General features: G+C 43.3%; 1 protein-coding gene across 2 annotated transcripts in view; it reads right to left on the reverse strand.

Moving 5' to 3' along the window:
• Positions 1-25,813, reverse strand: part of nr6a1a (nuclear receptor subfamily 6, group A, member 1a) — a 118,339-nt gene that overhangs the window by 34,447 nt on the left and 58,079 nt on the right. For both annotated transcript variants that reach the window (XM_005733610.1, XM_005733609.1), the window contains exon 3: positions 11,769-11,792. In XM_005733610.1, coding sequence (XP_005733667.1) covers positions 11,769-11,792 — 24 coding nt within the window. The remainder of the gene's footprint in view (positions 1-11,768; positions 11,793-25,813) is intronic.

The following is a 25,813-nucleotide window of genomic DNA, read 5'->3' on the forward strand; positions in this document are numbered from 1 at the left end:
AATCTCTTTTCTTAAACAGATAAATAATAATCAGCAAAAATGTGTTTTTAGATCTTATTTATTCTTTTTTTATTTAGCAGTTTCTGCTTTTTCTGCCCCTCAGAGGTCCAGACTGTCTTTGACACAGACCACACATATCTATGCTGCTTGGCACTGAACGTGCGCCACGCTCACATTTTTATTAAATATATAACTCAAATCACACCGAGTGGAACCGAGCACAGACTGACTGCACAGCCAAACGAACACAGACATGCAAAACATTAGAAGTGCCTGTATCACATGTGCACCTTTGACAGTTGTGTAGCTTTTGTGATGCATCCGTGATGCAGTTTCACTCTTTGCCTACTGAACACCTCACAGGCTCACTGCTGAGACACAAACGCAACATGTCTGTTGCTCATAGGGCAAATAGCAAACACGCCCCTGTCTCCCATGTCTGATCTGAGTCGAGGTTAAAGTTGCGGTACATAATAAGTGTAGTAAGAAGGGTTTGTCTGCATGTGCACTTATTTAACTTTACCTTTGAGCCTGTGTTAAACTGACAGTGCATGGGTGCAGCTACAAACTTGAACAGGTGATCTGAGGAAGGGTTTAGTGATTTATTTAGTGTTATCAACTTTCTTTGATAACAATCTGAGTCTTTACACAGACGTGCTCTTAAAGAGCTTTTGTGAATCCACTATTACAGAGTATTTAGTATTTCTGTTGTTGCAAATACAGTTTAAGTCTCACGTTGTTAAGTCCTGCACTGCCTGTACTCTTTTGTTCAGCAGCCTCAAACACTTCCTTTAATGAGTCTGTTTTGGAGTTTTTCCTTCCCACTCTTGCCAAGTCAGCTGCTTATGTGCACTATGAAGATAAAACTGAAGCGATATACGAGCAGCCACGGTTGCAAAGGCAACAATGCACAGGTTGGGCAGCAGCTGGATGAAGGAAAACTATCATCTTCAGCAACACTTCAATAAATGTGTTCACAGGATCACAGCGCTGTCATAATGGTGCTTCATTATCACAGTACACTTACTGTTACATGTCAGAGCTGTTGCCAGGTTACACACCTAACTCAGAGGAGGCAGTTACCTTGGCTACGGCTGCATAACAGCATAGCTAAAATCAAAGATCTTCCTGCTTTTGTCTGCGGCATTAGGACACAAAGTGTTGTCATCACACACTGTGCCATAAATACTTACTATAAAACGATGTCACATGTAATAGACTCACGCTTCAACTTACTACAGCTAAAGTCAGAGTATGTATATAAGATGTATGTGAGAAGATGGGAGGCCTGTTCTCTATCCTGGCCCTGGGCTGTTGGCTATGCTGTCACTGTATGAAATCTAACTTTGACTTCACGTCGGGTCAATGCAGTCAGCAGCCAGTGAATGTGTGGAAGCTTGCAGTGTAGGGTCAAAGGATGTCGATATCAGGCTTCCTCTCACAGCTCTGAGACCAGGGGAAACAATCAAATCATCAAACACTATGCATGGGTTATGCATGATTTTCACATGATGAAAAAGACAAGTTCTTAGTATCACAACTGCATGTTTCATGAGAGGCTAAAATGCTGTATGTTTGCATAACATTTTGAAAACAAATCAAAGTTCTGTTCCTAAACGCTGATGTGCTACAAAGTCAGCTGGAAAGAGCCGTTTTGTGGCTTGTTTGCTGGATTTCCCTGAACATTTGGGTAACAAAGGGCATTGCTCTGGTTGAGCTCCCTTCCCCCTCTCCACACTGTCACAAACCTCTCCACTCTTCAGACAAAGAGCTTCAAGAAAAACAGGCGGCACGGCTCTCGCTCTCCTGCAAACATACACACCATTTCCCAAAGCAATCGGCAGCATCCATCCATTCTAGCATTTGAGCTCTACACTGAAACACAGACGGGTAAACCCACAGCTCTTTGTTTCTGACTGTTGTTAACACTTAGCTTTCATTCTTTTCCCTTCAGAGCTTTCAGGTGCTGATCTACGGACTGAAACCTGGAACGAGCCGCCTCCCCCTGCCAAAGGCCAGCACGGAAACCCTCACAAACTCCTCCTAAGAGCAAAGTTGTTCTCAATGATGAATGTTCAGAGGCCAAATAAAAGCCTTCTCTTGTGTTTTGGTAAATCCATGCGTCTTTTGGTCGCACATGAATGAGACCACATCAAGGGTGGGATTTTCACGAGTTACACACAATTTTATTTTGGACCCACACACCTGACACAAAAGGCTGAATAACAGCGCTTCGTCTCGATGTATTCAATAATAACGTTTAAAAACAGGTCACCTCAGGTTTACTGTTCTATAAGGACAGTGTCAGATTACAGCCAACGTTTCCTGATGTTCAGATCATCAACATCTGGGTTTCTAACACTACTAATACTGTAATATTGTACTGACAGACGAGCCGAACTGCTGATGGTTTGTTGGCTTTCTTATTAAATATGAATCAGTCTCAGTGTAACCTTCGGTCAGTCAGATCTCCATGTGATAACAAGGAGTTCATTTTCTATAGGAGGCTGAAAAACCTTGGAAGCCAGTGGAATAGACGCTTATATTCATGATTAATACCAGTGTGGGGGTAATCACCGGGTGATGAGTGGATCCATGCGGCTGCTCTCTCGCTGGACACTCCAAAGGCAGAAACGGTAAAACTGAGGTGACCTGGTCTCCAGATTTCACTGAGCGAGCCCAAAAACAGCCAATCACACAAGCCAGTCGTCATGAATAGAGTTATGTTTGCAATTTATTTTACATCCATTTCTAAATATTTCAGCCATATAAAAACAGGTCGACTCATCTGCTGGTCAGAGTGTAGTCCGGGGTTTGGACAGCGTGGGGCTCATCACATTCAATTTGACTAAAGCGCAGAATGCAGCTCACAAAATACGAAACATGCTAATTTCATGCTGTTTGCATCGACATTAGCATGATCAGTGTATGTTGATGCTAATATAAACCATCTCATGGGATCTGTTTATGGAAGCAACGTGGGGAAGAAAATCAAGTCATAATGTAAAGCATTAAACAACAAAGCAGGGCCAGCCCCAGAGCTGCAACCAGTTCTCCCAGTTATGTTTGGGCTTCTGAAAACGACTGACGATGTATAAAAACAGCTGTCATTCATAAACGGGAATATTCTTGTTAACACTGTGAATGAAAGCTGAAAGTCACATTTTAAATATTTGACTTCAAATCACAGGAAAATGACAGATGATGACGTCCAGACCATCTTCAGGTCAGCTCTGCCTGCGATAAATGTTTAGCAGCCACTTTCTCTGGCTTATTTTACATTTACATCTTACTTATTTCACATAACATTAACTTGGGCCTTTCCCACTCTGAGTAACTCGGTGTTTTTCCAGTCGTTGCTCCAGGTTGCTGACATTCCTCGAGCTCTGGTTGCCACATCGCTGTGCGTCCATTCCTGTGCAGTCACCACGCTCTGCTTAGCTTTAGTTTGCTTCCTTGCATTAAAACGTCTAAACCACGGGTCAGTTTTTAGTAGTAAATTAAATATAAATTAAGTAAAATCATATAAAAACAAAGCAAATAATGAATCAAAAATGTGGCAAAAGAAACAATAAGACAATAAAAGAAAAAGCCAGCAGGTTGCGTAACATCTGCCTGCAGCCAGGAGGAAAACAAAGAATCCCAGTGTGATTTGAGCTCAGTATCTCACAGCCTTTCACACATCCATCTAACAGTAATATTACTGGCTGTAACACTAACACTCACTCCAACAAGTCCAAATGAGGCTGCATGTCAAACAACAGCATAACCTTCAGTGCAGATCTTCTTCCTGCCCACCTGAAGATCGAGTGTTTTAATACTCTCCTCATCCGCTACCTCATCTGTGACCAGTTTCCCAGAATTCCTTTGATCCCGATTAAAATACCCCACTAACACTGGCCTGTGGTCTCTCTGTAGCTCTGCTTTAATAGAAATCTCTCTGTAGGACTGCTGGATGGATGCACCAGCAACTGCACAACAAGCTGTTGAACTGTCAGAGACTAAACCCTGATGTTGGCATTTAATGGTCTCAAACTCAGAGCTGCAATGTGCCCGTTACACACAGGAGGAGCCTTTAACGTTCAAGCAAGGTGAAGTGCAACACCTCTGTTTCACACACATATTCAGATATTCTTGCACCGGGAAGGCAAAGTAGGCGTTTCCATCATTATGCCAACCTGTCATTAAACACATGGAAGGTTAAAACATCAAAGTTCAATGTCTAACAGTTACTTTATACGAGAAGCTGTTCATTCATGTAATTCTACTTTCTGCTAAAAGTCAGCTTACTAGAACAAAGTAACCCAGAATTTCAAAAAGACGCAGTCATGTTGATGGAGGCTGATCTTAATCATTACCCAGGATGACTCATAAATATGAAGCTTCGTGGTTTCCTTTGGTGCCATCACTGTGTGGGCACGGCTGATGTTAACATATTGACAGGACAGCTGCACGTGGCTAAAGACAGACGTGCAGAGGAACAGCAGACTGCATGTAACCCAGCAAGGCACTCAGCATTTCTGCAGACTGATTCAAGCTGCTTCATCTTTGACGTTTTAATTTTTTATATAATTAAAACAAAAGTACACCATGAAATGAAACTGCTTTCTGAACTGCCTGCCCTTTGAACAAGCCTATTAACACGACATGTGACTCTTTATATTTATTAGCTTATATTTTGACAGAGTGCTGCAGCCGTTTCTGTTCCTTCAGGTGACCTTAAGTGTTTGTCACGGGACACTTAGAGTTTCTGTAACATTTTTAACTCTGTAAAGTTTAAATTAAAAAAATCAAAGGCACTCACAGCGAGTGCTCACTCAGTCTTTTTATGTCACGTGAAACCAAAAACCTAATCACCAGTCTGCTCTTCCTTCATTTAGCTTTTGAAACAATGAATATTGACCAGTTTTCATGCTCAAGCTGTGGGAACAGTGGGCCAAGTCAGCATGACAAAAGGTCAAAGGTGAAATCATGGCTTCGTCACAAGCTTGAGGACAGGAGGAGGAGGAGGGACTCCCCCCCCATGCCCTGTTGATTTTTTCCACAGTGAGTTTCCCAGAAGTGACAACACACCCCTGTTTGACCGACGCCCTCTCTCTCTCTGTTTTGATGAGTTGGCAATAATTTGATAGCAAAGTCATTAAAATTACATGTTAATCCTTCCCGGTGTGAAACTCAGCTGCTGTGTGTTCTGCTGTAAAGCACATGTGATATCAGCATGCTGTGAGCAGTTATTACAGATTCTCTTCTTCTGATTTTGTTCTGCCATCATGTTTACATACATATACATCAGGAGTAACTAATGTGATCGCTTGCCTTAAGACACAAGCAGTGACGATGCCAATGATGTTGTTTTACATTACAGCAGTAACCTTGGTAACCACACAGTCACTTGTTCCCGTTGTTAATACACTGTGGAATATTTTGAAGGACAGCGTTCATGCAAGCAGCTGCATGAAGTGTTCAATCCCAGCTTAGTGCCAAACTTTGGTTTCATGCTGCCTTTAAGCCCAGTGGGAAACAAAGCACACGTGTGTATCATTTCACCAAAGCACTGAAAGATGTTACCTCGTTAAAACAAAACATTCTGTCGCACCATCACACCATCGTCAGGCTATAGTGGTGATGGAGGTGCTGTACCACAATCCCCCAGCAGAGGGTGGTCACACACAGACCCAGAGCCCCTCTGAGCTCAGGAGACAAAGAGCCCGATAAGTCAGCAGCATGAGGTGACTTGTTCACTCACAGATATCAACAATCTGCAGAGCAGCGTGTGACCGCAGCCATCACAATGTATAGATGTGGGCCAGCAGCTTCGAGGGTGCCGAGGGCTGCTTCGCCTGCTCGTCTCATCCACAGCCAAACAGCCAGCGCCACCTTTGATGTTTGCTTTCTCTTACCAGAAGCGCTTTCTTTTCCACTGGTGGACGACTGCTTTGGATCAAAGTACAGATATTTGTACGAGGCTGTCAAAAGCCCGTTTACATAATTCGTTTGCTTTGGAGACTGAAAATGATTTTCACAGTTCTCTGTAGCAGCTTTGTGAAAGCTTAGCAAAATAAAAATACTCACACAGCTCAAACCAATGCAGACAAGCCCAAACGTACAACCTACAGTCGGGGTTTCGAGTGGAGACCCCACCCCAGACTTCACTGACACGCAGCCTGTACAAAACAGCTGGGGGCACCCAACACCCGCCGTGCAACTCGAACGCAGACACGTGTCTGTCTGAATGCCACGAAGCGGCGAGCAGACGTAAACCTCACGCCTTTATTTTGAAGGAGGACGAGACAATAAGATGTCGGGTTCACAGGTGAGTCTGGCAGCAGGACGCCTGCTACGCCTTCTTCAAAAGCAGTGTTGCTGAAGCTCGGGTGGGACGGGGGTCTGTCACGTTACAGTGGGATCCCAACTCGTCTCCCTCTTCCCTCCATCTGTCACGCCCCAATCCTCACCCCCCACCTCTACACCCAATCTTTTGTCTGTTTTGGGGTTTGGTAACTCACTTTGGTGATTTTTGGGGGGTATTTTTGGAGGAGGCGGGGGGCTAAACATATCTGCGAGGACGTAAGCGTGTTGGATGCTTTGAGAGCGTTTCTGGAATTCCCTCAAAGGCACATTTCAAAATGGCAGCCATTGCATGAACTCAGGGAGGAGTCTGGATGTGGACATCGAAGATTTAAAGACTGGCAACCTTCAGCTCTGAGGTCTGGACGACATCTGGGCAGAATATTTGGACATCTCATGCTGATAGAGGTAAAAGCCCACAGTGGCGGCACTGGGAGGCCGTCCTCTACAGTGGCTAACAATAGGTCCCAACAGTTTCGCCTCTTTAGCCCTTCCCCTCCCGTATCCCTCATCCCTGCTTTGTCCACACCGAGCTCATCCCTTATTTCTCTCACCCCCCCATACTCTCCCACAGCCACCCCCTCTATCTCTTAACCCCACCAACCTCCCCCCACCCCCTTCTGTCCAGCCCTCCTCTTCTTGCTCCAGAACTGTCAGATGTCATTAGCTGCTTTCACGCTCATGGCCTGTAGGAATAACAGCCGTGAACCTCGCCGAACAGCGCCATTCTCCTGCTCCAGTTAGTTCTCCACTCAGCACAGGAAGTTGCACAAATACCAATGTTATTCACGTCGTGGCCCCTTCACTTACACAACATGCCCCAGCAAAAGGGCAGTTAGGCGGACGCAAATCTCAGCGGAGAAGGTCACGGCGCCGAGTGAAGATGCGCGCGTGTTGTATAACACGGTCACGCTCGCTCGCAATTATCAGCTCGTCCCACAGACTCACGGATCAACCCACAGCTTTGCTAAGATCTGCCTCACGTGGATCAAAAAACAGATCCACTTCTTATCTTCTTATGGAGCCACGGGCTTCAACGTTTTTTTAAATATATCATGCTCAGCTTATTCCCCATAAAGTTTCAGCTGCGGGGCAAGTTGTGCTTAGCATTAAAAGCCCACTGTGACCAATGAGCTGGAAAATGTGCAGAAGTTTTTATTGTGCACAGAAGCATTCTGCCATGGCATACATACATGTAACAGACGCTCCATGCAGACGGCTGATTTGCACGCTGAAGCGTCAGCAGACTTTCTTCAGGTTTGACGGTGCACACGTCCACTGATGGTCAGTAGAAACCGCAGAGGGGAAGAGCCAAACCAGACTAGCATCCCTCGGGCAGAACAAACCCAAACACCTGAAACTAATGTAACCCAACAGGGGTGGAGATTTTGTTTGTCACGGTAAGAATGTGCAAATTTTATCTAAAAACTGATTGATACGCTGGAACGTTACACACGAGTGCAAAGGAATGTTTGCATGTTTAAGGCTACAGGAAAACATTCCTCGGGGGAGGGGCTGATCTGAAGCCTGGGCCGTGCAATTATCAGTTTGGCGAGTGAGCGCAGATAGATTAATACAAACACGAGGAGAGCGCAATTTCTCATCACTCCGTACCCGACAAGCCCAGCGTGGAAGGAAGGCTTAGAGGCTAATAATCAAAGCAGATTAGCCCATGCTCTGATAGATGCTACGCAAGCCTGCTAATCATCCGAGTGATAACCATGAATCATCCAATCACAGTCAGAAATAAGCAGTGTGTTTCAAATTAGGATTTTGATTGAATGATCGCTGTATCAGCAGCCATCAGAGTGGCTCTCTTTGACTTCCATTTGCCTTCTCCAGCCCACGTCGCAGTAATTCCTCAGAGTTAATACAGTATGTGTAAGTCGGTGCATATTAAGCGAGGCAGAGGAGGGTGGGCGGAAACACTGGAGCTACAGAGAACCGCTGTGACTGATCTCCGGCCTACCCGCCCTGTGATTTAGCCTCAAAATGACAGACTCGCCCCTCGTTGGGCTACTAGCGCAGAGCTAATGACATGCTGCATGCGCTAACATGACTATTAGCCCACTCTGAGCAGCAGGAACTGACAGGAGCACAATTCTGTCATTACTCCCCAAGGAGCTCTCTAATCAGAAAGGCAGAGACACCAGGAGACGCCGGTCTCGCTGGATTCAGCGTGGAGACAAAGAGGCAACGGGCTGGCTGCGCCTCACCTCGGCCTTTAGGAGCTCTGCATGCAGCTCCCAGGGGACGTGATGGGAACTTGTACCGGCAGTAAACATTGTTGTTCGTGTGCTTTTTTTGGCAGACATGCTTTCTAAGAAATGGATAATGTAATTGAAAGGCTGGATTTGAGCTAGAACCATGATCTAATCTGAGAAACCTAACCAAAGCCAACCTGCAACTACAAACCAGTGGATGTTTCCTAAACAGCAGCAGTGTGGACACAGCGTGCTGGAAGTAGGTGCTGTTACTAGCAAACTACACACAAGTATAGCAGTGACCAACTCTAAAGTCCTTTAGACACTGGACACATGTCATCATCAGCATGCTTCTTAGTTCAGGGATATAATCAGCTGTTCATGAGCACATGGACGGCTGATCAGTACCAAGACTGTGCTCTTACATATGGAAAGCTGAACTCCTCTTCCCAACTAACCGAATATTCAGCTGCTTTGTGCTAATGCTGCTCCTCCAGATGCCAAAGTTAGCTCCACTTTGCTGCCTACTTGCACAGAAGAGGTCTGAAGTGACGCTTTTAATATTTAAATAGCTGTACCTGCAGCTCTGACACACCACACATTACATAATGTGCATAACCTTCTGTGAATTTACGATCACAGACGTCCCATGTTGTACGTGTCACCACTGAGTGCTGATGAATGTGAATCCTCTCATGCAAAGATGGTTTTAAAAGTCTGAGTTAGTTAAATGAAGTAAGGGCCAAACCCACAGCATATGTGACCCACAGAGGATAGTAACCACTCAGGTAACTGAGCTTTGAGCAGGTCTATTTCCTGGTACTTTACACTATAGCTGTCAAGAAACATCTGCATTTCACATAAAGCTGTACTTGACATTATTACTACAATTGAATTTTGCTTTTTTATTTTATGTATTTTTAGACACAGCTTAATGGGAGTATGTATATGTATTTTACATTATGTGAGTTTTTATTGTCTTTGATTCATTTTCTATATGTATTTCTTTTTTATTTGTTTATTTTCTATGTACTGTATTTTCCGCGCTATAAGGTGAACTTGAAAGCCTTTAATTCTCTCACAAATCGACAGTGTACCTTATACATATGAGCTTGTGTACCTTATAATCCGGTGCTCCATATGTATGACTTCTGGTTGTGCTCACTGAGCTGATTTTATGTGCTACACGGCGCTCAGAAATCTGTCCAAAACTATTTTGGTACGACTTTGCTAAACTACGAAGCCGCACCACTTGCTGGATAGTCGGAGCATTACGGCTGCTGTAGTCAGGAGTCTGGGTCCTAAACTCCGTCTGCTTCAGGTCCTAAAGTCAAACGAACGCTGCAGCATCACTGAGAGTTACAAACTGTCTAAAGTCTTCCATCTGTAATAAAATGATCAGCGTTGCTGCTTTACCAGGTGTAACAATGAAGTTTAACATCCAGGCATCCATGAAAACAGATTTATTAAATTCAACGGAGTTAGAAGTTAGCAGGAAGTTAGCTCGCTAGCTCAACATTAATGAATCGATGGTACGGAAGTGGAGGAAGCAAGAAGAATGAGTTGAGCAGTGTTTGACTTATCTGACTGTTTGGTTTCACTTCATGCGCCTTTTAATCCAGGGTGCCTTATGTATGAACAGACCCGTTCATCGACAGCGCGCCTTATGGTCCGGAAAATACGGTACGTCCTCTTACGTCATCTCCAGCCTCCTCTTGTACCACACCAATCCATGAGCATGGACCTCCTCCCGGGCAGCTCCGTGTCTTTGTTAGGACCATCTATCACAGCAGGTTTCTCCTTCACTCTTGCTGCCATCCTTCTGTCACAATTCACCCCTGACACTGGTCTCCGCCCCCCACCCCGCCTGTGCTGGCCTTTGCTTTGGATCAGTTTGGACCTGATTGGTACAGTTGTGGCACCAATCAGCTGGACTCCATTCCGTTTATCTCTTTATAAACTGCTTAGTAGAAGCAGAAGAGTAGACGTTACAATTAGGCGATGAAAATGTGAAACAGGCCATCACGTTATCATTATTTAACATTTAAACAAAAACGAATCCTATTTTTATACAAAGCGCTATGCTAGTTTGCTTGCAGTTCAAATTCTTCATCTGCAGTTTTCCTTTATTCCCAAATCACTCCTTGTCATCCTCCTTTCGGAGCATTGCTGCTAGCTCTTCTGCAACGTTAAACTCTTCAATATCTGACATGCAGAGGTGACCTGGGCTGCGTCACCAGCATCTCAGCTCTCGTCCACAGTCAAGGAGAACAAGTCAAATTTGTCCACATTGTTTTTCGACTAAGCTCCACATTTCCCACAGTCCCGTCTACGTCTTATTACAGTTTGCACGGCATATTCTCAAATGTTTATTTTGCACAGGCTATATAAGCGTGGCCGACTCTTTGATTAACTCCCATTTACAAAATGTTTTATTGTTTTTGTGGCTGCTCCATTCTTGGATGTAACGCTCGGTCAAAAGCTCAGACGTCTCTTCCTGTTCTGCATCAGCCAGCGTTTCTGTGCATGTCTCATAGTTACATAATGACCATTCAAATCGTAATTTTTAAACATGGCTGCTCTCCCATAACTGAGCACATTTACCTCTGATTTAAATAAACACATATTTAGAAATCCATGTGATGTTAAAAACTCTACATTCTGCATCAGTCTCTCTTTTTGTAGTCCAACGTGACGTCGTTCAAAAACAGCAAACTCACATCTCTCATTAAGGAAATGTTCACTTCAAAATTAATTGTGATCTTTTCTCAAATAAATAACCAAAGAGAGAAAGTGACAGAGCTCTACACTGATCAGTGTTGGACATCTCAGCAAAGTGAGACCAGGTACCAGCATGGACCAGGTACCTGAGTCTGAGCTGAGTTAATGTCCAATAATACTAACAGAAGAGTGTGAGCCGGTGAATGTGTCACCGGGCAGACGTGACACCAAAGGCTAGAAAAGAGTAACTGGACGACTTTATTGAAAATTATTATTTAAGGCAGCTACACGGTCCAACACGATGTGTGCTGTATAAGGTGAATTAATGCCACGTATCAATACTAGTACCAGCATTAATGCTGGCTGTAGTAATAACACTGGCAGTAGGAGTGGAAAAACCAACCACAGTATTTCAGTCGTTTGATATTTGACGTGTCATCTTTACAGTAACTTTCAGTACAGCGTATCTGAATTCTCCCAAAATGTTCCACTTACCCAGGTTATTTTCCCCGACTGCATCTGTGGACACAGAAAACAAAACTCTTATCAATATGCATGATCAACAGATATAGACCGTCAGTGCATATTTAGGCAGTGAGACTGTCGGCTTTTTCAGCAGTAATGTTATGTCTAAGCAGGGACGCAGGCTGACGTGCTGAGACCTGCACAGGAGGAAGGAGCAGGTATGAATATTGAACCCAGTTCAGCAGTTCGCTGCTGTGCAGTTAAGTCACACATGTGCTTCAGTGCAGAGACGGAAATAATGATTTAAAGTTTGTCCAGAAGTTTTTTTAAATTCTGGATCTTTGATCGATATTGTCTCTTTCCATTAAAATGAAACTACTACAACAAAACAGACTCTTCATTTCTCTGCGAGCAAATGAAACACAATCAGTTAAACGCTGTGATACCACGTTTAAGATCCCCTTAAACTATTATTCACATTCTTCAATAATCAACTGATGTGCAGCCCTGGCTCTGATACTGCTCAGTGTTCATTTCAACCTTTAAATACGATTTTATAATTTACAGCAACAGTCACCTAGGGCTGTGCGATATGACCAAAATCTCATATCCTGATATAAGACATCTATCGTCCCAATAACCATATAAATCACAAGAATGTAACATTTTCTGTAAATTCTGTGAATCTCGGGCAGCTCGACTTGGTGAAGTGTTTCCAGCTGGGCGTCGTGTAGCTGGAGTCGAGGGTTTTAACACAGCGGTCTCCAACCTTTTTTGCGCCACGACCGGTTTATGCCCGACAATATTTTCACGGACCGGCCTTTAAGGTGTCGCGGATAAATACAACAAAATAAAACTAGTACCGGGACCGAAAAAAAGAAGATTTATTCATAGCACACGTGAAAAGACCCAGGAAAACCGAGTAAACGATAAAAACGATAACAAAATAACTCTGACAACCGATAGAAACCCTGAAAACCAGACATTTCACACCTGAGCCTCAACTCTCACGGACCGGTACCGGTCCGAGGCCCGGGGGTTGGGGACCGCTGTTTTAACGATGCATGAAACGATACATTTTTAGACGTAAGTTGTAACGGCGCCGTTTTCTTTGTGAGCATTTCTTACACGGCGTGCTGCGGGGAAAAGCCTGCTCTAACGTTTGAGTCTAAGGTTTCTTTTTTAGCACCTGGCGGCTCTTTTTTAATTCTCATCCGTAAACACTCTGCCTCTTTCACGTGATTCAGTTTATTTTGAAAAGTCTCAACAGGATCTTGAACTTTATTGTGAAAGGTTAATGTGGAAACTAAACCAGCGGACACGCGATGGTTTTGCTGTCGTTGTTGCTAACGACAACGCATAAAAACAGGTGCGTCTCTGTCCGTAGTGTGGTTATATTAAATATAAGACAAAGAGAGAACTTTAAGAAATTAAAGTCACTACAGTGACATCAGAACCATGAAAAAATATTGCCGTAAACAGTTTATTTTGGTTAGGTGGAGACCAAAAATATACAGTATATCGTGAGTTCACCACTGCATGCAGCGCAGTCTCTGATGTCGCTCCACCAGAAATTAACTGCAAAATGACAGCAGTGTCCAAAAGTGTTTCTAGTTTTGCTGATGAGCTCATTATACACGCTACCTAGAACTTTCTAAACAGGAAGTATTGTGGGTGCTAAACAGCTGCAGGAGTTTTGAGTGGTTCGTTTGTTTAGTGAAAGTAAACGACAACAGCATCGGGGTCACAGACGTGAAGGCTGGCTCGGGTTAGCTTCAGTTTCGTGGTCGTCCACGTTTATATGCCAGCAGCAGCCTCCTGGGCTAAAACTGTTGTGGCTTCTATGAACGTCCCAACGGTCCAACATAGGAAAATATAGCAACAATGTGTGTGTGAATCTGTGACACTGGTTAATAGATGTCTTCCAAACTCCACACAACCGCCTTGGTTGACTTATCCGATTTATCTAAAGGCTACACAACCCCTGTCCTCTTCATCAGCAGCTTAACAAAATTCTCCTGACATCTTCACACCAACTGCCAAAAGCAAGGCAGCCTTACGAGGCACAAATGGTGACATCACCCGAACAACAGCTAAACAAAATAGGCCACAGCTGTTTGCTTCTTTAGGCTACAAATTAGACTCAATATGTCACATGGCATCACATCACAGGCAGGACTGAGGAAATAAGCATCGAGTTGTATCCACCGGACCGACCCGCTGCCATTTCTTTCCGTTTGCTTTTCCACAAATGCACATTCAGAGCTGGTGCTAATTTGCACTAAATGAAGAATGAGCAAAGAAGGGGGTATTGGCGGGCGCTGGATGAATTATGGAGGGATTTAAATAATAAATGACGAGAGAGTCTTAAAAGAGGGGAGGGGGGCACTCAGAAAGATAGCGGGACACTTTGTAGAAGCCATACTCTCCAAAGAGATCTGGGGCGTATGAATAATACCTTACTGGGTCCATTATTGCGTATCAAAGCATCAAATGAATTATTCTGTGCATGCGGGCCCTCGGATGTGCATACAGCACTGCGATAGTTCCACTTCAACAAGAAAACAGAAGGAACGGGCCATTTTTCCATACGCACACATATGGGAGCAGCGATGGAGACACCTGGGACAAATCCGTTAGCTGTCAGTGTGGAGACATTAAAACAGAAAACAGTTCATAAAGCCTTTAATGATGCAGACACCGTATTTACACCACATGGTTGAGGAAACTCTATACATCATCCTCATATTCATCCGCTTAGAAAGAAAAACATCCAGCAGGGAACAGACGAGTCCCTCCAGAGACGAGAAACGGGAAAAAGGAGAAGGGTGGGGGATCGCGAGTGTTGTTTCTCAGACCTCTACTTAGTCTAAAAATACCGAAGCTGAGCTCGGTGGGAAGGTTTCCCCAAAAACCACCTCAATATTTTAGCACAAGTATGTGGGGGAGTACTCTTTTCTGAGGCTTCGGTTGAGGCCACACCAACATACGTAGTCTTCATAGTATCGGGTTACTTTGATCAAGTCAATTTGAACTTTCAATGAAGAGACACAGTGTGTCACACATGTGCAGCTCACAGTCAGAGTAGGGGGAGGACCCTGCAGCACACATTATACATACACACAGTATGTGAAGAAACAGCACAAACATGGATTTTGATGTGCAAAAATAGATTTTTTTAAAGCAAATGTTAAACAATCTTTGCAACTTAGTGACAGAGGATCTTCACACAGAACTGAAACCCCACACTGTGACAGGGCTGCAGACACTCCCTGCTGCACCTCTCTCCTGACCTCCTCCACAGATACGACAATTTAAATAAAAGATTTCAACACTGGCTTTCATTAGGAATGGGAATTAAGTGGAAGTCCAATTCCCTACAATTGTTAGTCAACCTGACTATTGAGCCTGCCTATCAGTTCTTGCAGCTGCGCTACAATCAGCTGATTTCAGTTGTGTGTTGCAGGAACAGCGTCACAGTCTACACCGCGTTCCTAATTATTATTGTGTTTAAGTGTCATACAGATGAAATAAGTTGTTTTTCAATTAAACCCATGGATGAAATTGTGTCTCGGGACTCTTTGTATCACTGAAAACAATCTCAGACACCTGTAGCATTAGTTTGCCAGGTGAGCCCAATTAAAGGACAAACTACTAAAGAAGGATGTTCCACATTATTAAGCAGGTCACAGTTTTCAAGCAATATAGGAATGAAAAATGATCTCTGCTGCTGAAAAGCATGAAATAGTTGAATGCCTTGGACACGTAATGAAAACCTCAGATATTTCACGAAAACTTAAGCGTGATCACCATAATGTAAGAGATTTGTGGCTGAGTCAGAGCACACACGGGTTCGTGCAGGTAAAGGCACAATGATGAAGGTTTCAGACAAATACATCCGATTAAGAGAGCAGCTGCTAAAAGGCCATCACAAAGCAGCAAACACATATGTGAAGCTGCTGCAAACATCAAGCTGTAGGATCCTCCAGAGACCTGCAGTTGTGCATAAACCACCTCTAACCAATGCTCACAAGCAGAAACGGCTGCAGTGGGCCCAGAACTACAAGAAGACTCATTTTCAAACAGTGTTGTTCACTGATGAGTGCAGCGCAGCCCTGGATGGTCCAGATGGATGCAGCCCTGGATGGTTGGTGGACGGCCACCATGTCCCAACAAGGCGGCAACATCAGCAGTGAGGTGGTGGAGTCATGTTTGAGCCAGAATCACGGGGAGAGAGCTCGTTGGCCTCTTTAGGGTCCCTGAAGGTGTAAAAATGACCTCTGCAAGGTATGTGGAGTTTCTGACTGACCACTTTCTTCCATGGTAGAAAGAGAAGAACTGTGCCTTCTGCAACACAACAATCTTCATGCAAGACAATGCACCACCTCATGCTACAAGGAACACCTCTGCATCATTGGCTGCTATCGGCATAAAAGGAGAGGAACTCATGGTGTGGTCCCCATTCTTCCCTAACCTCAATCCTATTGGGAACCTTTGGAGCATCCTCAAGCAAACAAATAAGAGGGTGGGAGGCCGTTCACATCCAAACAGCAGCTCCGGGAGGCTATTCTGACATCCTGCAAAGACATTCAAGCAGAAACTTTCCAAAGACTCACAAGTTCCATGGATGCAAGAATTGTAAAAGGGGTCCTGTGTTAATATGCAAGTTGACCTGTTTAGATGTTTTTGATTTCAGTGAATATGTTCCCCTAATGCTGCAAATTTAACAAATGACCATTTTCAATTCTCTACAACCTATAAAATGTTTTGAAACTCTGTGTGTGTAATAATTTGGAACAGAGCGTTTTAAGTTTTTTATCTTTGACAAACATACTGTTTTCATTGGCAGCTTTGATGAGTAACATATGAATTATACTCTAATGGCTGATGACTGCAAAACTATGCCGACTGTCATTTGAATCGACTATTTAGGAAAATCTGAGAAAAATATCATTTGCATAATAATTTGGAACGCGGTGTAAAGCATGCACGTGCACGTTACTTTTACTTTTGTTGCATAAAAAACAGAATCCAAGCATCCGAGACAATAAACTGCAATATGTTGCTAACACAACTTTGGCTCTTTGCAAGCACCTGCACAGAGAGCATGCTAACGCTAAGCTAAACAAGAACCCAGAGTGAACCCCGACCTCAGCCAGGCAGCCAGATCCTGAACTTCAACAGGTATGAAAACATCATGTGTTTCTACCCGTTCATGATTCTAAAGTAGAATCATGGAGTGATTGTAGCTCAGAGGCAGAGCAGGTCAGCTACTAAGTGGAAGGTTGGTGGGTCGATCGCAGGCTGCTCCAGTCTGCATGCCAAATATCCTTGGGCAAGGCACTAACCCATGTGTATGAATGTTAGATAGTTAAGCACTTAACAGCTCAGAAAAAGTGCTTGTGTGACTGTATAAAGTTGTCTAAAGCTTTGAGCGCTCAGAGTAGAACAGCGCTGTGGGGGTCGTTGTAAAGTCTGTGCTGGTTTTCAAGCTGTCGGCTTTATGTTCTATGAAGAGAAACATGACAGTAAAATAACGAGTGATATAATCAATTACTTTCTCTTGGAAGTAATTAAGTAGCGTACTGCATTACTTTTAGGAAAAGTGTTCTGTGTAACATGTGTAATTCTGACTTCTTTGAGTAATGACCTCAACATGAACAAAGCTTTGGCCATACAGCAGGCAATGAATTGACATGATACTTGGTGATGCTCATAGAAGAGCCAATGAGAATCGATAAGGAACCTAACTGATAAGGAAGTGATATCGATAATGGAATTGCTAAATTCTTATGAATTCTCAATCCTAGTTTTCATCCACCACTGATTTTTAAACGTTGTTATTTGAGTGTGTGTGAAGTCCTCTGACATCACACGTGACGCTGAATTGTTCACGTCAGACTTGAAGATGGTGAGTATCGTGCTCTTCTACTCTACCTGAGCCCTCAAAGCACTTTTTGAATGCTTCATGGGAAGCATCCAGCAGGCTAGGCATTAGAGGTGGGAATCACCATACATCCCACGATATTATCACAATACTTAACGCACGATACGATATTATTGCAATTTTTTTAAATATTTTGCGATATTCAGATTCTGTACATAAAGGTAAACTTTATCAATATTCATTTTATCTAATATCAAAGTCTCACACTCAGTCTTTCTCTCAGTCAGTTTTATTGTTGACAAACTGAACGGTTTGTATTACAGTCTAGTCCAACTTAACTGAATGCAACCATCTGGTACAATTACAGCTATTCTGAACTATGCAATATGAAAACTATGCAGCCCCTTCAGCAACTGAAGAATTTGAAAGTAAATTAAAACAAAATATAATTTTACATTAAATAAAAAAGTTTTAAACTGAATTAAAATAAAACATGTCTTAAATTAAAATAAGTAAACACTCATGTTTATTGCTGCCATAAAACAAGTTAAACACATTTGGACAGTGAAGGAATGTCAGGATTCTTGCTCAGAAAAAGGATCAACATGCTCTGAAGTCAGAGCAAAAAAACCTTTTTTGTAACAAAATATCGATTTCTGCCGTCCCTGTATCGATACATTATTAGCAAACAAAATATCACGATACTACACAGTATCGATTTTTCCCCCCTCCCCTACTAGGCGTCCAGCAGCGTAACTAAGGAAGGACGATGAGCCACCTGATCCATTATATGCTTTATCATAAAGGAAAGTAGTCTAACGAGTCCAAACTGGGAGCTGGTTGCACAGCAGATGCAGTTGTTGTACTTGACTTGGCTAAATGTTGTAAAGGGGTTTTTCTTAGTTTTTCCTGTGGTCTTCCAGAGCTTTCAGTGCTGCACAGTTATCCGCTCCAAACCTCTTTTTAAAGAAGGTAGCAGATTTTGGATTTGTCTCCGCCTCTCTGAGGTTGATTTGGGTTTTAAGCTAAATAACAGCCTCCTTCAGTTGCCCCAACATCTCTTTGGACATCATATTGTCAGTGATGTCAGTGGCAACATAATGAACGTGAGTTGGATCATGGCATCAGCTCCAGATGTGTCATCTGCCCAAAGTGTCCTGGAATAATCAGGAGACAGGCCTCACTTGGCCACGTTGTCTAATTTTTGAGCCTCACGAAAACAGCTGTAATTCCTAAAATGTTGATGCTAAACTTTTGTTTTAAAACTTATTTTGTTTTAAAATTCTTTGTTTTAAAACCTACTGGGGTTGTACACAGAGGAACATTTTTTAAAATCTATATTTTAAATCTTAGACTTAACTGTAAAAACTTGATCATTCAGTTCCTGTGAGATTTCAGTTTGGATCAAATATTTCAATCATACAAAAGATTTGTTTCCAGGGGAATCAGAAGTTATCCATCGTTCACAGCCACTAAGCTAAAGGATCACCACCAGCGAGCGCTAAAAGCTGAAAGAATGAACAATAAAAGGATTTAATCAATTATTATTCTGCACTTTGCAAACTCAGAACGCCACAATTTTGATGTCAAAGACAAAGTAGACCAACTGTGCTGGAAGTATGTACACGTGCATGTTCAGACACCTCCTGCAGCTCTGTGCTGTTTGTGTTTGGTCTGAGGCTGCAACAGTATCTGAGGCCCGGGCTGATATCACTCCTAAGGCAGGCTCCTTCAGGCAGCGTTTCACTTTGCAGCCCCTGAGGAGCAAAGGAGTGCGTCTGGGAGGAAGGAACTTATTTTGGTGACTCTGGGCATGTCCTGACACCAAACTCCCGGACGCCGCAGTGCTCAAAGTGAAGGTCAAAGAGTTGAGGTCATACCAAGGCAGCCTGATCAAAGTCCAGTAGGATCTCTGGAAACATAAGCCCTCAGTCAGTCCTTTGTAAACAAATAAATAAATAAACAGAGTTGATTGAGAGGAAAATATCCCCTATTCACAAGCCAATACCCACTCATTTATATACACTATAATCCACAGTCCACACACTCTGACACATTCATCCAGGCCATCAAGGCACCTTGTTATTTTAGTATCTGAGACAGTTATGAATGACAGAGCCCAAATGAGGCGAGATTTTTTTCCATTTAGCAGGAGTTTGGGAGTGTTTCATCTTATTGCTCAAATGACAGCTTTTAATGGCGCAGCATTCATAACCCGTGCCTCTTATCATGGCTGCCTCCAACACTTGATGGAATTTGCCATCACACAATGGTTGGAAAATACACTTCAAAGGCAAGACGCATCTAATCTCCTCCACTCTGCACATTGCAAATTTGCTGTGATAATAAGATCCTGCTTTCCCAAGCATTCTTAGGGATCTGAACCAAGCATGAGAATTTCATCCCCCCCCACCCTCTGTTTCTTTCTATCTTGCTCACTCCCTATGTGGCAGCGTACGGAGGGGGCTGAGGAAGTTGTGCTGCAGTTTGAGAGAATCTCCATAATAGCAACACTGCATATCTGTGGAAGTCATCCCATCCTTATGTAAAAGCCCTATTTTACAGTTTTATTCTGCACACACGCACGCACACGCACACGCACACGCACACACACACACACACACACACACACACACACACACACACACACACACACGAGTGAGACATGACTGACAGCGCAGCACACTGACCTAGTTTCCATGTGGCCCAGAAAGATCAAGCATGACTCCCTTGAAACTGCTATGGGCACAAAAAACCTGGTTCAGTGCATTCAGCCAGGCCAGTGCACATTGGTGAGAGACCAACCTACCAATCGCACTGCAGCAGGGAACAGCAGCTGCTTTAACTACAGCTTGCAATGCAGACGTGTGCCTGTGATCCCGCATCGCCCCAAATCCTCACCAAAGTCACAAGACAAGAGGAAGCACAAAAAGGAAAGGAAAGGAAAAGGCATCGAGGAAGCCCTGCAGGTGAAGCTGCGTGTTCTGTTTAGTCTGGCTGAGGACGGGCTTGTCATCGCACAGGCACAGCTGGAGGACGTGCTGCAACGACGCCCCTCCGACCCCCACTACCCAACTCCCAGCACCCTACATATACCACTCCACCCCCTCTGGGTTATCTGTACACATGGAGAAGGTTAAGGATGGCGATGCTATCATAGAGAGCGTATTAGCACAACAAAGAGGTGTTTCAGAGACAGGCCCGGCAGGGTAATTAACTGATCCCTTAAAAAGATGCCGTGTTCGATACAGAAAAACATGCTAATGTGAAGGCGTAGTGTCGACTGCTAAAGGAGGAGATGCAAACTGAGCCGTTGTCACGTATAAAAAAGGAAAACGTCACTGTGAAATTGCAGTTTTCATACCATTAGCATAACTTTAAAACTTTCAGCAGGATGTTTTTAAGCTAGCTTAGCACAAACACTGGAAACTGAAGCCAAGAAAGAATGGAAAAGATAAGAGACGCTGTCATGACGACACACTTCCACCGTTTCAGACTGAAGGTGACGATCAAAGGAGCGGCTGAAATAGCTCGTCCGCAAAGCGCTGCACGTCTCTCTGTTGTGTCTCTACTGTGTTAAATGGCATTTACCAAAATGACCAGAGCAACTATTATAATGTATTAAATAATCATTACTATCATATGTTAAATTCTGAAAGATAAGCAGAAGAAAATATTTTTTAAAGCATCCACGTGTCTGTTCTCGTGGTACGCTGTAGCTTCCCGACTCTCTACGTGTGAGTGCAGGACAACAGTTTGAATATCCACACCACTCAAAGCTTTAAAATCACTTTTGAAGAAAGAAACATTTCTATTAAACATCAAGTTTATCACAAATGTAAATATCAGCTATTAATGAAAACAAACACTCATAAAACTTAAAGATTAAAGTATTTTTTGAATACATTTTCAGCGCATGTCTCGACTGTATTCTAGCAGCACATCTTTTAACCCAACCTGACGTGTTCGTGTTAAAGGCTTATCCAGCCTGTTAGCACAGCTGAAGGATATTCTGGCTCGTACTGATGCTCTGAATAAAAGCTTTCCTCTTAAAGCCATGCACGTGTTTTTGAATTCAAGGCTATTCCAACTCTGAAATTACCAGAAAGTTGTTAATTTCATAGAAAAGAGTGTATTAGTCCATTCACTAACTGTCCTCTGCCTCCTACTCAGTGAAGAGAGCAGCACACTTTGGTCTGAACGGAAGAAACTTTGTATCTTAGAGCCATGGACAGCACAGAACACGTGAACCAGCCACCATCACTCACTGAAGTCCCATCATGAAGTCTCAGGATGAGTTTTCACCAGCACTACCTTGATGCTGTGAAACTGCACACTCGAGCACTAACGACTAAGGCAAGGCAAGTTTATTTGTATAGCACAATTCAACAACAAGGTGATTCAAAGTGCTTTACAGAGACATTAGAAACAAGAACAAATAAAAAGCATGATTTAAAATTGATTAAAACAAGCAAATAAACTAACTAACTAATTAACAAACAAACAACAGTATATAAAATCAAAACAGATAAAATCAGAAATAGATAAAATCAGTAGTTAGTGTAAGTTTTGAAATTTAAGCTTAAAAGTGTGGATTTGGTGCTTTATTCAAATGCAGCTGAGAACAGGTGAGTCTTCAACCTGGATTTAAATAAACTGAGTGTTTCAGCTGATCTGAGGCTTTCTGGGAGTTTGTTCCAGATATAAGGAGCATAAAAGCTGAATGCAGCTTCTCCGTGTCTGGTTCTGACTCTGGGAACTGATAAAAGACCGGATCCAGATGACCTGAGGGATCTGGAAGGTTCATACTGGGTCAGGAGGTCACTGATGTATTTTGGTCCTAAACCATTCAGAGCTTTATAGACCAGCATCAGAACTTTAAAGTCTATCCTCTGACGGACAGGCAGCCAGTGTAAAGACCTCAGAGCTGGACTGATGTGGTCCACTCTTTTGGTCTTAGTGAGGACTCGAGCAGCAGAGTTCTGAATGAGCTGTAGTTGTCTGACTGATTTTTTAGGTAGACCTGTAAAGATGCTGTTACAGTAATCAAGCCTACTAAAGATGAATGCATGGACTAGTTTTTCCAGGTCCTGTTGAGACATCAGATCTTTTATCCTTGAAATATTCTTGAGGTGATAGTAAGCTGACTTTGTTATTGTCTTAATGTGTTTTTCTAAGTTTAGGTCTGCATCCATCACTACACCCAAATTTCTCTCCTGGTTTGTGGTTTTTAGATGTATAGATTGAAGTTCTCTGGTGACCTGTAATCGTTTTTCTTTGGCGCCAAAGACTATTACTTCAGTTTAGTTTCTGTTTAGCTGGAGAAAATTGTGGCACAACCAGTCATTGATTTCCTCAATGCATTTACCAAGAGCCTGTACAGGACTAACAACTTATCAATCACAACAATATCTGTCTATATCTATATCTGTCTATTAGGGCTGCCACAAACCATTATGTGAAAGTCGACTAGTCAGATCATGGACGTAACACGTACAGCTTATTGCACCAGCAGCATCTGCTCTTATATAACTATCACTAGCTTACAGCTTTAAGTGTTTAAGGTCTGTGCTAACTAAAAATAAAGACAAGATGATAGTTTATTAAATTTTAATGATTCGACTATCACAATAATGGTTTGTGGCAGCCCTATTCAAGACGCTTCAAAAACTTCTAGCACAGTGACGCATCCTAACATCTCCAGACAGCATCAAGCCAACAACAAAACAACAAGACACAAGAATGACAACAAAGCTGTGTTTTGTGACTCAAACGTAACACGACCCAAGTAAAAACTGAATCTCTGGGGTCTACGTACGGCCGGGTAAGGACGCAGCTCAGGTGAGGAAACGGCACGCACGTTATTTAGATGACAGGGAAGTGGATCGGTGGATCGACTCTGTCGTCCTGACGCTTTAATATCACTCGGGTGTGACTGGGAGGCGAGTGAAGCCGGGGAGGTATTTTGTTAAAGCCAAACAAAAGGCTTATGCAGCAGCGTGTTGCCGAGTGTGGAGCTCTGCGTGTTATCCAGGTCAGAGTGATCTAATCATGTGTGAATGAAAGCACTTGGCTGCGCTCCAGGCCGCGCTATGCCGTCATCACTCAGGGGGAAGGCGAAAACACACGTACACACACACGCACACTTGCTTTGCTACGAGAGCGAGGACACATCGATGCAAAAATGCATTTCATAAAATATACCTATAGAGTCTGCTAAATGGAAAAAATAAATAACCACGAACAAACATGTCAGCAGGGCCGTTTACCAAAGTAAACAAAAGGAGGGGAACTGAATCCAGCGACACGGCTGAGGGATGTGGTGTCCTCACTCTAAACATAAACTCAAACGTCAACTAAATGAACCAAAAATAAAGTGGAAGAAATAATGCAAACAGATCTACCAGTTAAGATTTAAAAATATAAGAGAAATCAAAATGAGCCACAAACACACAGAGCAGACGCTAAAAGAAGAGTTTGGACAAGTTAATGTGACGGCTACCTCAGAGATGGTTTCTTTGCTTTGGGTGAAATAGTGGCAAACTTGGGCACGGTGGTTAGCACTGTTGCCGCACAGCAAGAAGGTCCTGAGTTCAATTCCTCCATCAGGCCGGGGTCTTTCTGTGTGGAGTTTGCATGTTCTCCCCGTGTTTGCGTGGGTTCCCTCCGGGTACTCCGGCTTCCTCCCACCGTCCAAAGACATGCAGCTTGTGGGGATAGGTTAATTGGATAATCCAAATTGCCACTAGGTGTGAATGTGCGTGTGAATGGTTGTCTGTCCCTGTGTGTTGGCCCTGCGACAGACTGGCGTACCCCGCCTCTCACCCTATGAAAGCTGGGATAGGCTCCAGCGCCCCCCGCAACCCTGAAAAGGATAAGCGGAAGCGAATGGATGGATGGATGGATAGTGGCAAACTTACTTCAGCTAGCTGGAACATTGAAGACCCCAATACGACCCACCTGTGCCTAAATAAGGATCTGACCTTTCCTAACATCACTACAGCCTGCCCAAACCCAAACTTAGACAGTCAAACACTCTCCTCTTGTTTTCTCCCTTCTGTGTGGCCAAAGCGAGATTCAGAAAACACACCAATCACCAAGCTTCACATCACCGAACAACATCCATCAGATGGTGAAACACAGCCACACAAATGTGCCAAAGACTGAAACCACAGAGTCACCAGGAGAGACAAACGGAGAAATCTGTGTCATGTCCTTCAAAGAAACTGCTTTCAGGAAATCCAGCTCCGTAACAAACCGAGCTCTGTTCCTTATTGCAAAAACTCACATTTTCTCAAAAACCTCAGGATACCAAGTGCTGTATGGGCAAAAACCAGCTCAGGCTAAATAAACTCCAGATCTTCCTTAACCACCTCTACTACAGCGAGCATTTTGGCAATGAACTCATCCCAATCCTTTTCAAACCATAATAAGTGCATAGCATGAAATTTTAATTTACGCAAACATCCACAAAAAAAAGAACAACATCAAAAACTCTGCTCCAGCTGTAAAAATGTAGTGAGCCAAAAAAAAAGAAAAGAAAGAAAGAAATGGTGAAAACAATGAAAGAACTGAGTTCATTACAACAAATGAATCTGCCACTCAAACAAATGTCCTTCTCACTCTGAGTAACAGCAAAACCTTGATAAGAGTTTGTGTATCCGGCACGTTTGTTCGAGCGAAATCATTCCTGATTTAAAAAGTCAAAACAGCCACAAACACACAACATCCAGCTTCAGAAAGAGTTTAAGAAAGGCCCGTTGTCTTTCATGCTGCGTGCTTCAGTGTTTATAAGGCTGGTTTACTAAAGCAACTATATTTATACACATTATATAAATTCAAAAAGAAAATTCCCATCTCGCCCCTGCGGGTGCTCTATAATTCAAGCTCGGGTCCTCTACCAGAGGCTTGAGGGTCCTGCAGTATCTTAGCTGTTCCCAGGACTGCGCTCTTCAGGACAGAGATCTCCGCTGTTGTTCCCGGGATCTGCTGGAGCCACTCGCCTAGTGCTCCGATTACCACGGGGACCACCGTTACCTTCAGCCTCCACATCCTCTCGAGCTCTTCTCTGAGCCCTTGGTATTTCTCCAGCTTCTCGTGTTCCTTTTTCCTGATATTGCTGTCATTCGGAACCGCTACATCGATCACTACGGCCGTCTTCTTCTGTTTGTCTACCACCACTATGTCC

Source organism: Pundamilia nyererei, unplaced genomic scaffold (assembly GCF_000239375.1).
Source record: "Pundamilia nyererei isolate P.nyererei 1_Seehausen unplaced genomic scaffold, PunNye1.0 scaffold00053, whole genome shotgun sequence".
NCBI lineage: Eukaryota > Metazoa > Chordata > Actinopteri > Cichliformes > Cichlidae > Pundamilia > Pundamilia nyererei.